The following is a 14,683-nucleotide window of genomic DNA, read 5'->3' on the forward strand; positions in this document are numbered from 1 at the left end:
TCCCTGTAGGGGGAGGCAGTTGGTGATGATTTATTAGCCAGACAAGAATCAACAAACAAGTTCTAACATCTGTTCTCACCAAACCATTCCTCAGACAACAGCAGCATTGGACCAAGGCCCAGACCCAAAGGCTCAGAGGGCCAAGGAAATTAGACTCCAGGAGGAGAAACCAGGACAGTGGGAGCCAGCAGGGCCCTCCTTGCACACTTCCTTGCTGTCTTAGAGGATCACCAAGCACTGAGCCACTGGATTCTTGGGATCTCAGGAGGGAGCAGACTCCACATTTGCTTCTCTGACCTCCAGGCTTCTTTGGAGGGGGTCAGGCTAGACCTGTCAGGGGGACAGAGTTAAGCTGGGATCCAGAGGAGGGGACCCAGCACCCAGGCCTCCGTGTAGCAGAACTCTGGAAAGCAGCCAGTCTTCCTATTTGAGAAAATCTCTGATGTTTCCTGTGGACTGGAGTTTGTGGATGTGTGGTAAGGAGCAGAGCACTAAACAGGGAATCAGGAAGCCTGGATTCCAGTCCTTGACCTTGGCCAAATCACTGTCCCTCTCGGGCTGTTTCCTTTCCGCATAGTGAGGGGGTTGGACTTGATCAGTGAGGGCAAATGTAACGCTGCTCATCCTCCCGCCCCTACCCGTGGCAGACATCACTAATCAATCATGTGCTTTTTTCTGCTGAGTTCAGATATGACCTTAGCATCCTTTCCAATGCAGCACTCTAGGCAGCCACAACCAATGGATTGGAGTTGGCATGCAAGATGACACCTCTTTGCCATCCTTGCAATAGATGAAGGCTGAGGTCCTTTCCAGCTTTGATCACCTATGGTTTGTTCCATCCACATTTCCTGAGAAGGGTGCCAGGTGTGTGTGAAGGCCTATGGACCTGATGCTCCCAAGTTACCCTCCCCAAGCTCAGACTTACCGCCTACTGAGGAGGCCTGAGAGGGAGCCATGCCTGTCCTCTGTCCTGAAGCTCCTGTCTAGAAAGATTGTGGGGGAGAGTGTGTCTCCAGTTGGGTGGGGGCTGGTGAGGCAGGGGAGGGCCTTGCCCAATCACAGAGATCTCAGAACGCAGCTGGGAGCCACCTGTATTCTGCAGAGAGAAGGACAGTCCAAGGTCACACCTTCTACCCTCTGCCTCCTAGGTGTACCTACAGTCTCAACACATAACAGACTTTGGCTTCCAGAGAGGGTGCCTAAACTCCTCTTATTCATTCATTCATTCATTCAACAAACGTCTCCTGAGCACCTGCTCTGTGCCAAGCTCTGGGCTGGGTGCTTTGGAAACAGATGAGTAAGTCTCAGCTCCTGCCTTCAGGGAGCTCACATTTTAAGCTGGGGAAGGGACAGAGAGAAGGAGATGGGAAGAGATGGGTGTGTTAGGTGATCAGTGGCATGGCAGGTGTCTGGAAAGCACAGGGGTTGGCCTCTGTGGCCTCTGAGAAGGGAAAGCTGGTCCTGAAGCTTTGATGATTAGAAAGTTGCCAGGCAATGAGAGGATGAGCTTGCAGGAAGTTGTTACAGGCAGAGATACTGGTGGGTGCAAATCCCAGGAGGCTTGAAACTACTTGGTGAGTTTAGAGAGATGTGAATCGTTCTAGGAGAATGGGAGCAGCTGGTGGTAAGGTTTTGGAGGTGGGATCCCCTCATCCAAGTCTAGAGTGCATCATGGGCCAGGCAGCTGCTTCAGCAAGACCATCCTGGCTTCTTTGATGCAGAGTGGATCAGAAGTGGCAAGAATGGTGGTTAGGAAACCAGTTAAGAAGCTTTTTCAAGCCGGGCGTGGTGGCTCACGCCTGTAATCCCAGCACTTTGGGAGGCCGAGGTGGGTGGATCACGAGGTCAAGAGATCGAGACCATCCTGGTCAACATGGTGAAACCCCATCTCTACTAAAAATACAAAAAATCAGCTGGGCATGGTGGCGCGTGCCTGTAATCCCAACTACTCAGGAGGCTGAGGCAGGAGAATTGCCGGAACCCAGGAGGCGGAGGTTGCGGTGAGTCGAGATCGCGCCATTGCACTCCAGCCTGGGTAACAAGAGCGAAACTCCGTCTCAAAAAAAAAAAAGCTTTTTCTTGGGGCCAGGTGCAGTGGCTCACGCTGGTAATCCTAGCACTTTGGGAGACCGAGGTGGGTGGATCATGAGGTCGGGAGTTCAAGACCAGTCTGGCCAATATGGTGAAACTCTGTCTCTCTAAAAATACAAAAATTAGCTGAGCATGGTGGTGGGCATACACAGAAGGAGCCACTCGGAAGCCTGAGGCACTTGAACCTGGGAGGCGGAGGTTGAAGTGAGCCAAGATTGCACCACTGCACTCCAGCCTGAGTGACAAAGCAAGACTCCATAAAAAAAAGAAGCTCTTGGGAGCCGGGTGAGGTGGCTCGAGCCTGTAAATCTCAGGTGAGGCGGTAGGATCCCTTGCACCCAGGAGTTCCAGTTTGCAGTGAGCTATGATTGTGCCACTGCACTCCAGCCTGGGTGACAAAGCCAGACCCCAATGATGGGGGCTAGAACTGGGGAAAGGAAAAATATACTTAGGAAGATACCCGGCAGGAACGAGTGGCTTCTGTGGGGAGCGAAGAGGGAGCAGTGCTGAGGGAGCCCTGGGATTCTGGCTTGGATAGCTGGGTGGCTGGAGAGTTATCAGTCAGGATAGGGAACATGGGAAGGAGCCATTCGGAGGGCAAGGGTGAGAGCAGTGTTGGCTGTGTTGAGTCTGAGGGACCGTGGAATGCTGGGGGAACTGACCAGAAGCTTGGAGAGAAGTTTGGATGGACACACGGACAGGGATGTCAGCTCTAGGACAGCAGGCGTCGGCAGGGGTGTGGGTGAGCACCAGCAGGCTCAGGCTGAGGGGGAGCCTGAGGAAGGGTCTGAGGAGGGAGGCTGGGGAAGGGCTTCGGGAGAGCCGCAGAGGCTGAGGGAGAGGGTGGGATGGCTGCTGGGGCTAACCCATGCCATGAGATACTGATGAAGGGTAGGCAAGAAGACTTAGGGGTGGAGAGAAGGAAGAGGGAGATGGGGGTACACAGAAGCAGGCTGGGAGAGCAGAGTCCTCCTCCCGGGAGCTCACTGAGATGATATAAGGGACCCCAAGTGCTCTTTTTCTCCAGGACAGCAGGACCGCGAAGGCCAAGGGAGAGGGCCAGAGAGGCATGGGGTGGGGTCAGCCCCAGGTGCGTCTGAAGAGGTTTAAGGACAAGATGGATGCAGATCAAAAAAGTCTCGATGGGGGAGGCTGAGGGGAACCCTGCCCGGGGCCTCTATTTTCTCCGTGACGTAGGAGGGCATGGGGGCTTGACAAAGGTGAGATCTGAGTGACTCTGGAGAGAAGAGGGGGGCGGCTGGCACCTGGATCATTCTGTCCTTCCCACATCACCTCACACCTCTGTCCTTCACCCTGATCTGGGCATCCACTCCCAACACCTTCTTCCCCTTCCCCGATCTACCTGCAGCGGACCTTCTTGCACCCACCTTTCCTGGCACACCCATTACCTGGCCTCCTGGGACAGGCCTGGACCGGCTTTTCCGTAGGACAGGGTGCCCGAGGGTGGTGGGCAGGCCCTCATCTTCCACCTCCACGTAGATGTTCTTGGGGGCTTCCCCGGGGCTGCCCCGGCCCATGGCGTAGAAGGCTATGGGTTCATCAGGCTCGTTGTAGATAGGGTTGGGGGGCCTGGGGGGTGAGGCCGGGCAGCGGCGTGGAGCAGGGCTTGTGTAGAGTTCTGTGGGCAGCTGAGGTTTGGTGGGGATGGGAGGCTTGGGCCTGAGTGTCTGGGAGGGCTAGGAGAGGTGAGGCCAGGAAAGAGGGGAGCGAGGGAGGCAGGGTTAACACCCCAGCGGGGTTAAAGCCCTAGCCTAACTCCCAGCTGAGCCTCCGCCTGCTACGCCCCTCCTCTTCCCTGCTGCTTGCACCCCCTCGCAGGCCTCTCCTCCTCTTCCCTCAGCCCCTTCAGCCCAATACCTCTTTCTCCTCGACCCCCTCTTTCTGCATCGGGACTGGGGCATGCCCCTGCTTGATGATTGGGCTGTACTGGGGGTTTGGGTCCTGGCTTTTGCTTTCAGAGTCTGATTCTTCGGTCCTCAGGGAAAGTCCTGAAGGCTCAGGAGTCTGCTGGGAAAGGAGGAGGTCTGAGGGACTTGGCGGGGCATTGGGGAGGGGGAGGTGATCAGGAGAACAAAATCATCAGGTCTAAGTGGAGGATGGGGGGTGGGATGGGCACAGAAATTTGGACTGGGCTGGGTTTTCCGGATGAGGAAGAGGGAACGGAGATGGTGAGGAGACCCTGGGTTGGGTGGAGGCAGTGCTGAACTCTGGTCACAGGCCATATCTAGCGTTAAACTTTTTCTTTTTTAAGATAAAGTCTTACTCTGTTGTCCAGGCTGAAGTGCAGTCTCAGCTCACTGCAGCCTTGACCTCCTGGGCTCAAGCCATCCTCTCGCCTCAGCCTCCCAAGTAGCTGGGACTACAGACATGTGCTGCCACACCGGCTAATTGTGTTTTCATTTTTTATAGAGATGAGGTCTCATTATGTTGCCCAGGCTTGGTCTTGAACTCTTGGGCTCAAGCGATCCTCCCACTGCAGCCTTCCATTGTAGGATTACGGGCGTGAGCCACCACACTTGGCTGCATTAAACTTAATTGCATCTGGAACACAGGGCCAGGCCAGATTCCATTTGCGCCTGTGGTTGTGAAAATGCAACAGGACTTTACATGTCTTTTTTTTTTTTTTCTCTATTTCCTAGCTATCCTCTACACTGTAGGCCTTACACGTCTTTAGCTGAAAAATTATTGGCATGGGGACCAATCTCTATGAAAGCTGTGTTTGTGTTTATTTCTGCACTGCTGGTTAATTTATGGAGTTATAAACAAATTTTTTTTTTTGAGACCAAGTCTCACCCTGTCGTCTAGGCTGGAGTGCAGTGTCGTGATCTCGGCTCACTGCAACCTCTGCCTCCCAGGTCCAAGCGATTCTTCTGCCTCAGCCTCCCAAGTAGCTGGGATTACCGGGGCGCGCCACAACATCCAGCTAATTTTTGTATTTTTCAGTAGAGACAGGGTTTCTCCATGTTGGTCAGGCTGGTCTTGAACTCCTGACCTCAGGTGATCCACTGGTCTCGGCCTCCCAAAGTGCTGGGATTACAGGCATGAGCCACCATGCCCAGCCATAAGCTAAAATTTTTAAGACCACCTCAGGAGAGAGGATCCCCACGTGGGATGGTTCCATCTCACAGAGGGTGTGCTTTTAGCTCAGCGTTCATTAGCCCTTGGTCAATGAATGCCGTCCCAATGCCCACTGCCACTGTAGGCTAAGGTCACAGGGCTTTTCTCGCGCTCCTGCTATCCACCAAGTGCCCGTCTCCATCGGGAGGTGTACTGTAGGTGTACTGCGGAATCCAAAGAATTCTTTTCCCTGCCCTAACCCCCTCCTCTCTCAGTATGTCCTTTCTGAATAAAAAGTGACATCTCCACCCTGCTGCCAAAATAGCACCTTAGGAGTCAGCCTTGATGGCTGCACCTCCCTCCCGACATGAACTCATACACAAGTCCTGCTCCTTCCACTGTCTGTTGTTCACATCTGTGTACTTTTCTCCATGCACATGGCCAGCACCTTAGTTCAGGCTCCTGACTCCTCTCCTTGCATCGTCTTGTCCTTCCAGCCCACTCAGTTTTGTTCCTTGCTGTTTTTCCAGTGCCCAGAAGGTTGCCTGGCACAGAATGGCCCCTCAGCACTGCCTGAACTTGTGCACCACTGCCTGCTAGGCTAAAGGGCACCCTGGGTTTCCTCTTGAATCACACTTTCCACATTGGATTTCTATTACTTGTCCATTTTTGCTGCTAGAAAGTAAGCTTTGTGAGTTTGAGACCCACCTGTCAGTCTTGTTCATGGGTCTATTCCCAGGGCCTGCCAGCACTTGGAAGGGCCTAAGTACTTTGTAAATATCTCTTACATTAAAAAAAAAAAAAAAAAAATGACTAGGCTGGGCGCTGTGGCTCACGCCTGTAATCCCAGCTACTCGGGAGGCTGAGGCAGGAGAATCACTTGAACCCGGGAGGCGGAGGTTGCAGGGAGCAGCGATCACGGCCCTGCACTCAAGCCTGCGCAACAGTCTCAAACAAAACAAAACAAAACACACACAAAACCCCAAATGACTGTGTGTGCCCCTGGTTTCTCCTTGCCCATCTATCTCCGTGTGGCTGGGCTGGCCTCTCAAGGACGGCCCCCCCTCACCAGCATTCACGCTTCTCGAAGGGCCTCCCCCGAGGATGAAGGTGCTCGCGTAAGGGAGGCCTGGCCGGTGGTGGTTCGGGATGAGAAAGTGCCTAGTGCCGCGTCCTGCGCCTGGGCTCTGGGTGGGAGGGGCGCTGGCCTGAGACCCGGGCTCTAGGGTCAGGGTCTGGGGCGCGTACCTGGCGGGCAAGGGGCTCGGTGAGCGTCTCCCCGTAGGGGCTGAGCGGGTGCGCCGTGTAGTGCCGCAGCAGGTCCTGCAGCCGCGCGTGGGCGCTGTCCTCGCCCAGCACCACGTGGCGCCCGTCCCCGAGCTGGGCCAGCAGGAAGTGGCGGCAGCAAGTCCGGCTCCTGGAGGGCGCCGTTAGGGATCAGACTGTCTCCCTCTCCTCGGCCTGGGCCACGAGCGCGAGGCGTGACCCCACCTCAGCAGCCCGGGGACTGAGCGGAGAGCCCCGCTCCTCCCGGGATCAGCCCCAGGCCCCGCCCCTCCGACGAGCCCGAGCCCCGCTGGGCGACCTCGCCCCTCACCTGTAAGTCAGCACGAAGGTCACCGCGCTCTCGCTGAACCGCACCAAGTAGCATCCCTGAGGCTTGGGTTCCAGCAGCCTCTCTGCCTCCCTGTGGGTGACAGAGAGAGGGGGCCGAACCCTGCTCTGACACTTCCAGCCTCGCCTCCGTCTCCCCGGCTCTCACGAGGAACCCCTACCCGCAAGCGAGCATTCTGGAGCGGCTAGAGGAGGGCTAGGGTTGAGATGGGGAGAGAGAACATGTGGGCGCTGCTCTCCCGCTGCAGGGACTGGGCGTGGACAGGGGCCAGGGGTCCCATTCAGGAGACCCCCCGCATCCTCCTCTAGCCTCATCCTGGAAGGGCAGCCTGCAGGGGCTGCTACTGCAGCAACAGGGATGGGATAGTAGTTGGACTTGCAGATTTCAGAAGTCAAAGCTGAACTGAGGAGGGTCATAGGAGAGAAGTGAGGCTGAGAAATGGGGGAGGGAGGATCTGCAAGGGTGGAAGAAGAGAGGCCTGGGAGGTAAAGATGGAGTAAGTCTGGAAGGAGAGAGAGCTGGAAAATACCAGCATTCAAGGCCTAGGGACAGGAGGATAATGGAGCCTAGAGAGGGGAAACTGAGGCACAGAGCGGGCTGGATTGGAGCCTCTCCAATGATCTCCCCTGGAGAAATGCCTCAGTGAAAGGTCTGGGAAACTCTGGGAGTGGCAGCCTGCAGCAGGTGCGTCCATCTACTCCACACTAGTGGGAGTGGGGGGCTTCATCTATTCGTGGCAGGTGGCAGGACCCAGACCCGGGACTTGCCCTGCCCCTGTCTGGGCTGATTTCCTCCTCCGTGACTCACCTCCGGGTGATGAAGCCATGGAACCAGGTAGGGGCTGCCCCGTGCTGCAGGAGACAGTGGGCCTGGGTCTTCTGGAACCAAGCCCAGATCTCGGCCTGCAGGGACAGGCTTCCTTTCCCAGGCACCTCCTCTGCCCTCTCAGCATTCTCTCGGATGGAGGCAGCCTCTGGGGCCTGGGGAGATGCCTGGATGGGGGAAGATTCAAGGAGAGGGAAGCAGCATGATGAGCGGGCTTTCTCCTGACTTCCAGCCACCTGCCATCTTCTCTTCCTCATACCCAGCCTTTCCTGCCTATTTTAGGGTCCAATTGCCCAGAAAGTCCTTCCTAAAGTCTAACATAAAACCCTTTGTCAGCTCCAGCTGTTGTGGCTTCCAGAGATTCTCCTCTGCCATCTGGGGCCTGAGTTCTTTTAATCCAGCAGCAGTGAGCTGTCATGCTGTCTAGGAGGGGCGGGAAAGGCAGCATGGCCTTCCAGATGGACAGAGTCATTCCTCGGCCTCCAGGATGCAGGGACATGATGCAAGAAGTCACCCAAGAGGCCAGAATGAGGGAGGGGCTTATTCCACAATATGAGGGACCGAGCTAATTCGCAGGGAAAGTTCTTGATGGAGCAGGAGAGAAGGGCTGAGATGGGAACATGGAATGCACTGGGCACATGAAGGCCTCTGACACAGAGTGCCAATGGCTGCTTCTGGGACTCCATGCGCTGGACCCTGGTCATCTGCGGACTCAGCCTGAGCTGCCGGAGGGCCTAGGAGCATCGAGGGGGTGAGTGGGAAACTCAGTGCATGAAGGAGGTACTCGCCATTTTCATTCTCTCCCTCTGTGCCCCAGGTTGTTGGCAGAACTGGATCATTCCTGCCTTCTCTCGGGTGGCCTTTGTCCATCTGCAAGTCCTTACCCTGGGAGGACGGGAGAGAAGAGGGCCCTGCACCCCTCTGCCGCCCCAGGTTTCCACTCACCGCGGTGTAGCCCAGGCCCTGGCAGCTCCTGCGGGTCATGTCCGTGGGCTTGAAGGTGCTGAAGGTTGGGACGGGGACTTCGTGACTCCCTGTGAGTGAAAAGACGGCTGCTGGGGTTTCTCAGAGACGGACTGTGTGTATCTCAGCCTGACCACCTGTCCCCCAAGGCTCCGGGGACCTGGAGGGCTGGGACAGTCTTAAAGACAGAAAAAACGCAGGAGGGCAGCAGGGGAGTTTCTCAGGCATGAGGATAAGGAGCCAAGGTGGCATGGGGTTGGGGGTGGGGGGTGGGGGCTAATGCTGCCAGAGGAAGCTGTCAGGGACACCAGGTGCCTAGAAGGAAAGTCTGGGAACCAGGCTGGCCTTTGGATGGTCAGGGAGGCAGATCGCTTCAGGGCAGGCCCCTCTTCTGGTCCAGGGTCTTTGCCTCCTCCTCCCTTCATCCTCCTGCTCCCTCCTCTCTCCTCTCTGAGAAGCACTCAACAAACCTGTCACCTTTATCCTCAGGGATGAGTGAGCACGGAGTCCCAGGCAGGGCTGTGGTGCTGAAGGGCCTTGCCAGCTCTGGTTTAGGGTGGGGCCCCTCATCCCTGAAGTGGGAGCTCCGGCCCTGGAGACAGGGCAGGGGGGTGGGGGTCTTGGTGCCCCCTCCCACCCATATCCTCCAACTTCACACTTACCTCGGGGACATGTCTGGGCCAGGGGGAGCTCCATGGGGGCAGCCTGACAAGGGACCCCAGAGCAGGGAATGTGTATGTGCTCCGGAAAGGGGTGCACACTCAGCAACTCATCATCTCTCCCCGAGCCCTGGCCCCGGGGGCAGGAAATGTCGCCTTACCCACAGCCTTCGTTCTGGCAGAGGACCCACGTCATGGAAAGCCTTAAGACAATGGTCCCACCCCCGGAAGCTGTGCAGCTGTAGATAGCGGTGGTGTAGCGGTGGGGGTATCTGTGTCACTCTGTGTTTAGGTGTTAGGAAGTCCTTACTGCTATCTGACCTCCATCCCTGCAGATTCTTTCTCTGCTCCCTCATCGCAAACTAGAACTTCCCTTTCTCTCTCTCTCTCCCCCCCATACTGTTTCTCTCTCATCTCTCTTGGCTTATATTTCTTTCTCTCTGGAAAATCTCCCCCTCTGCCTCTTGGCCTGTTCTGTAGTGGGAATGGGGATGTTACTGTCACGGATAAGCCACACAAGGTGCTCACTGATTATGCTTTGAGGTGACATGAGGAAGGGAGGGGGCAGGGTTGCAACATGAAGGATGTGGGTCAGACTTCTGGAAGGACTTTTTGAGGACATATGAAATCTATGAGTCTGGGCGTGGTGGCTCATGCCTGTAATCCCAGTACTTTGGGAGGCTCAGCCAAGAGGATTGCTTGAGCCCAGGAGTTCATGCTCAGCCTGGGCAACATAGTGAGACCCCATCTCTATTTTTTAAAAATTAAAAAAGAAATCTGTGAGACAAGGAGTTAGAGAGGAGGGGGCCTGGCTTCCATCATTCAGCAGATAATGGAGCTGAGTTAGGTCAAGACCAGGCAATCCTGGAGGAAGGAAGGAGAATTCCTCCAACTAAGCAGGTCATCATTAGTATCAACGCTATCAGCAGTTGTTGTTAATGGCATCAGTGCTGGTGTCTTCTGTTTGTTTGTTTGAGACAGAGTCTAGCTCTGTCACTCAGGCTGGACTGCAATGGCACAATCTCAGCTCCCTGCAACTTCCACCTCCCAGGTTCAAGGGATTCTTGTGCCTCAGCCTCCCGAGTAGCTGGGATCATGCCTGGCTAATTTTTGTATTTTTAATAGAGAGGCGTTTCTATGTTTGCCAGGCTGATCTTGAACTCCTGACCTCAAGTGATCCACCCGCCTCTGCCTCCCAAAGTACTGGGATTACGGGCATGAGCCACTGTGCTGGCCGGTGCTGATGTCTTAAACTTCCAGTGTACTTAGACTTCCCGCCACACCAAAGGACCAATCCCATCTCTCTTTGAATTGATCCTCACAGACTAAGAAGGGGACAGGAACATTGTCCCTATTTACCAGAAGGGTAAACTGAAGCTCAGAGAAGTGCCTTGACCAGAGTCTTTCGGTGTTTGAGAAGTTGGTGTGAGTGCTGGGACTAGAAGCTAGACTTCCTTTCACTAATTTCACTGTGATTTAGGCCGAAGGTTCATGACTATGTGCTATGCCCAGATGGACTTGCCAAGGCATACTGCTTTTTTTTTTTTTTTTTTTTTTTTTTTTGTTGTTGTTTTTTTTTTTTTTTTTTTTTTTTTTTGAGACGGAGTTTCTCTCTTGTTACCCAGACTGGAGTGCAATGGCGCGATCTCGGCTCACCGCAACCTCCGCCTCCTGGGTTCAGGCAATTCTCCTGCCTCAGCCTCCTGAGTAGCTGGGATTACAGGCACGCGCCACCATGCCCGGCTAATTTTTTGTATTTTTAGTAGAGACGGGGTTTCACCATGTTGACCAGGGTGGTCTCGATCTCTTGACCTCGTGATCCACCCGCCTCGGCCTCCCTGGGATTACAGGCGTGAGCCACCGCGCCCGGCGACATACTGTTTTTGAAAAAAAATTGTGTACTGTTCTCTTCCTTTATAAAACATGTTCTACATTTTCAATTTTGAGGTACAGCTGGGTTTTGGTTACATGGATAAGTTATCTAGTGGTGATGTCTGAGATTTTAATGCACCCAAGCAGTGTCTTTGTGTCCTCATAGCTTAGCTCCCGCTTATAAATGAGTTTTCCGTTCCTGAGTTACTCCACTTAGAATAATGGAGCCCCCAGCTCCATCCAAGTGCTGCAAAAGACATTATTTCATTCCTTTTTATGATTGAGTAGTATTCCATGGTGCATATATCCCACATTTTCTTTATCCACTCGTTGGTTGATGGGCATTTAGGTTGGTTTCACATCTTTGCAATTGCAAATTGTGCTGCTATAAACATGCATGTGCTTATGTCTTTTTTATAGAGTGATTTCTTTTCCTTTGGATAGACACCCACTAATGGGATTGCTGGATATAATGGTAGTTCTATTTTTAGTTCTTTAAGGAATCTCCATACTGTTTTTCATAGTGGTTGTACAAATTTACATTCCTGCCAGTAATGTAAAACTGTTTTTCCCTTTTCACCACATCTATGCCAACATCTATTTGTGTGTGTGTGTGTGTGTGTGTGTGTGTGTGTGTGTGTGTGTGTGTGTTTGTGTTTGAGATGGAGTCTCACTCTGTCGCCCAGGCTGGAGTGCAGAGGTGTGATCTCGACTCCCTGCAACCTCTGCCTTCCAGGTTCAAGTGATTCTCCTGCCTAAGCCTCCCAAATAGCTGGGACTACAGGTGACTGACACCATACCCAGCCAGCTTTTGTATTTTTAGTAGAGACAGGGTTTCACCATGTTGGCCAGGCTGGTCTCAAACTCCTGATCTCAGGTCATCCCCCTGCCTCAGCCTCCCAAAGTGCTGGGATCACAGGCATAAGCCACCACAGCTGGTCACATCTATTGTATTTTGACTTTTTAATTATGGCCATTCTTACAGAAGTAAGGTGGTATTTCATTGTGGTTTTAATTGGCATTTCCCTGATGATTAGTGATATTGAGCATTTTGTCATATGTGTTTGGGCTGTTTGTATACCTTTTTTGAGAAATGTCTATTGATGTCCTTTGCTCACTTTTTGATGGGATTGTTTTTTTCTTGCTGATTTGTTTGAATTCCTTGATTCCGGACACTAGTCTTTGTTTGTCCTGTAGGAACTGATGCACAGTTTGAGAATGTTTTCTCCCACTCCGTGGGCTGTGTGTTTACTCTGCTGATTAGTTTTTTTGCTATGCAGAAGCTTTTTAGTTTAATCAGGTCCCATTTATTTGTTTTTGTTTTTGTAGCATTTGCTTTTGAGGTCTTAATCATGAATTCTTTGCTTAAGCCAATGTCCAGAAGCGTTTTTCTGTTGCTATCTTCTGGAATTTTTATGGTTTCAGGCCTTAGATTTAAGTCTTTAATCCATCTTGAGTTGATTTTTGTGTAAGGTAAGACATGGGGAATCAGTTTCATTCTTCTACATGTGGCTTGCCAGTTCAACACCATTTATTGAACAAGGTGTCCTTCCCCAATTTATTTATTTGCTTATTTTTTAAGACATGGTCTCACTCTGTCACCCAGGCTGGAATGCAGTGGCACAAACTCAGCCCACTGCAGCCTCAACCTCCTGGGCTCAAGCGAGCCTCCCACCTTAGCCTCCCAAGTAGCTGGGACTACAGGCATGAGCCACCATACATGGCTAATTTTTGTACTTTTTGTAGAGACAGAGTTTTGCCACGTTGCCCAGGCTGGTCTTGAACTCCTGGGCTCAAGCCATCTGCCAGCTTTGGCCACCCAAAGTGCTGGGATTATAGGTGTGAGCCACTGCACCCAGCCCTCTAATTTACATTTTTGTGTGCTTCGTCAAAGCTCAATTGGCTGTATATATTTGACTTTATTTCTGCGTTCTCTATTCTGTTCCATTGGTTTACGTGTCTATTTTTATACCAGTACCCCCACAAAGGGTTGTTCCCCAGATGGTGCCTTCCTGAGCCTTCAACAGGCCACTCCATCATTCTATCATGCTGATTAATTATGGGTGATGGGGCAGGACCAGCTCACCCTGTGATTGAAAGCCTGTTGTGCCTCTCCACTGTGAAATGGGTTCTTTGGTCTGAGGCACTGTGCTGTGGGATACCATGTGGGGAAAGCAGGCATTCTGTAGGCACGTGGAGGCTGCTGCTGGAGTTTGTAATAATTCTGGTAAGGACGAATCACTGCTCCCCCAAAAGAGGAAGGGCTCTGATGTCATCAACCTGCCACCGTATGGCTGGATGTTTTCTCTCCCTACTGAGGAATAGTACCAGGAATAGGGTTCAGCGTCAGTCTCTGCTACAAGCAAGTTGGGTGCTTAGCTGTAGCTCTGTACGTTAGTGAGAAGGTGTCCACGATCTTGAGCTCTGAGAAGCCACCAAGTCCACTATGTTGATCAGCCCATTGTGCCAGCACTGGGGGTACAGGTGGCTGAAGGGAAAGGCCGGCTAACATCTACAGGATGAGTTATCCTGCCCAACGGGTTGTTGACTGCCTCCCTGGTGACAGATGCTCTTTGGTGAGCATTAATGTGAGTCCCAAAGATCTACACCCTGTGTGCCCACTTCCATAGCCCATCTGCCAGGGCTGGGACTGGATGAGGCAAGGAGGTTCCTAGGGAGGCCCTCATCCTTAGGTTGTGCAAATGCTCCCTCGTCCCAGCCCCGCCATACCCTATGTTTTTCCCAGATCTTCTTTTCTCAGTCTTTCCATTTTATTTATTCCTTTCAGAGCCCTGTCCAACTGGCTAGGCCAGGTGCCACTTCCCTGTAGTCAGTGCATATTCTTACCCTGGACTATGGCTCCCCATGTGCAAAATAGATGAACAGCTATATGCTTGCAGCTCTGATGTCTGGTAGGATTTTCCTTTACCGTTGTCCTTCAGGGACCTCCTGAGTGCACGACACTGCTGCTAGTGCCAGCATATGATGCTGGCACATTTATCAGTTGGTTATATGGACCCCCTGCCCACCACTGCCCAGAGGTCACACATGCGGATTGAAGCAGCAGTAGTATAATAGAGGCAGGTGATTTGGGGACCTGGGCCACCACCTGCTCATGCAATTTACTTATGTGTTCTGAACCAGCTTGAGCCTGGTTCGAATGTATCCCTCCCAACACATACTGGATTGCTCCCTTGCATGTCCAACCCTATGACCCATCATTTAGCTTAGGATGGCCTTCTCAGGCTGATGGTCATTTGGTGTCCATCGGTCAGGCAGTTAGTCTCCGTGAGGGCCCAAGAGCATGCTGTGGCTGTTTTTCAGAGTGTAATTCTTTGTCAGAGAGAGGATGACATCTTTGTCAGAGATGACATGGGAGGGTTGTTCTGGAACCCTAGGGCATGTGCTGCAGTTCTCCCTGGGAGCTCACCAAAGACTCCATCCTTTATCCACCAGGGTGGTGCCAGCATCACTGGACATGCTGGGTCACATAGCTCAGGAGGCAGAGCAGCTTGTGCCACAGCCTGAACTTCAGTAGGGACTTTCCCCCTTCCCCCTTCCCCCTTCCCCCTTCCCCCTT

General features: G+C 53.0%; 1 protein-coding gene across 1 annotated transcript; it reads right to left on the minus strand.

Annotated features, from left to right (window-relative positions):
- On the minus strand, nucleotides 1-9,408 carry SH2D2A (SH2 domain containing 2A). Its single transcript, XM_017510046.2, has 9 exons — nucleotides 9,235-9,408; nucleotides 8,555-8,643; nucleotides 7,592-7,776; nucleotides 6,767-6,856; nucleotides 6,418-6,586; nucleotides 3,970-4,116; nucleotides 3,501-3,788; nucleotides 926-1,096; nucleotides 1-330 (listed from the first exon to the last, which is right to left on the minus strand). The coding sequence occupies exons 1-8, from the start codon at nucleotides 9,266-9,268 to the stop codon at nucleotides 929-931; spliced, it is 1,170 nt and encodes a 389-aa protein (XP_017365535.1). The 5' UTR covers nucleotides 9,269-9,408; the 3' UTR covers nucleotides 1-330; nucleotides 926-928.
- Between the last annotated feature and the right edge of the window lie 5,275 nt (nucleotides 9,409-14,683).

This window comes from Cebus imitator, unplaced genomic scaffold (assembly GCF_001604975.1).
Source record: "Cebus imitator isolate Cc_AM_T3 unplaced genomic scaffold, Cebus_imitator-1.0 Scaffold427, whole genome shotgun sequence".
NCBI lineage: Eukaryota > Metazoa > Chordata > Mammalia > Primates > Cebidae > Cebus > Cebus imitator.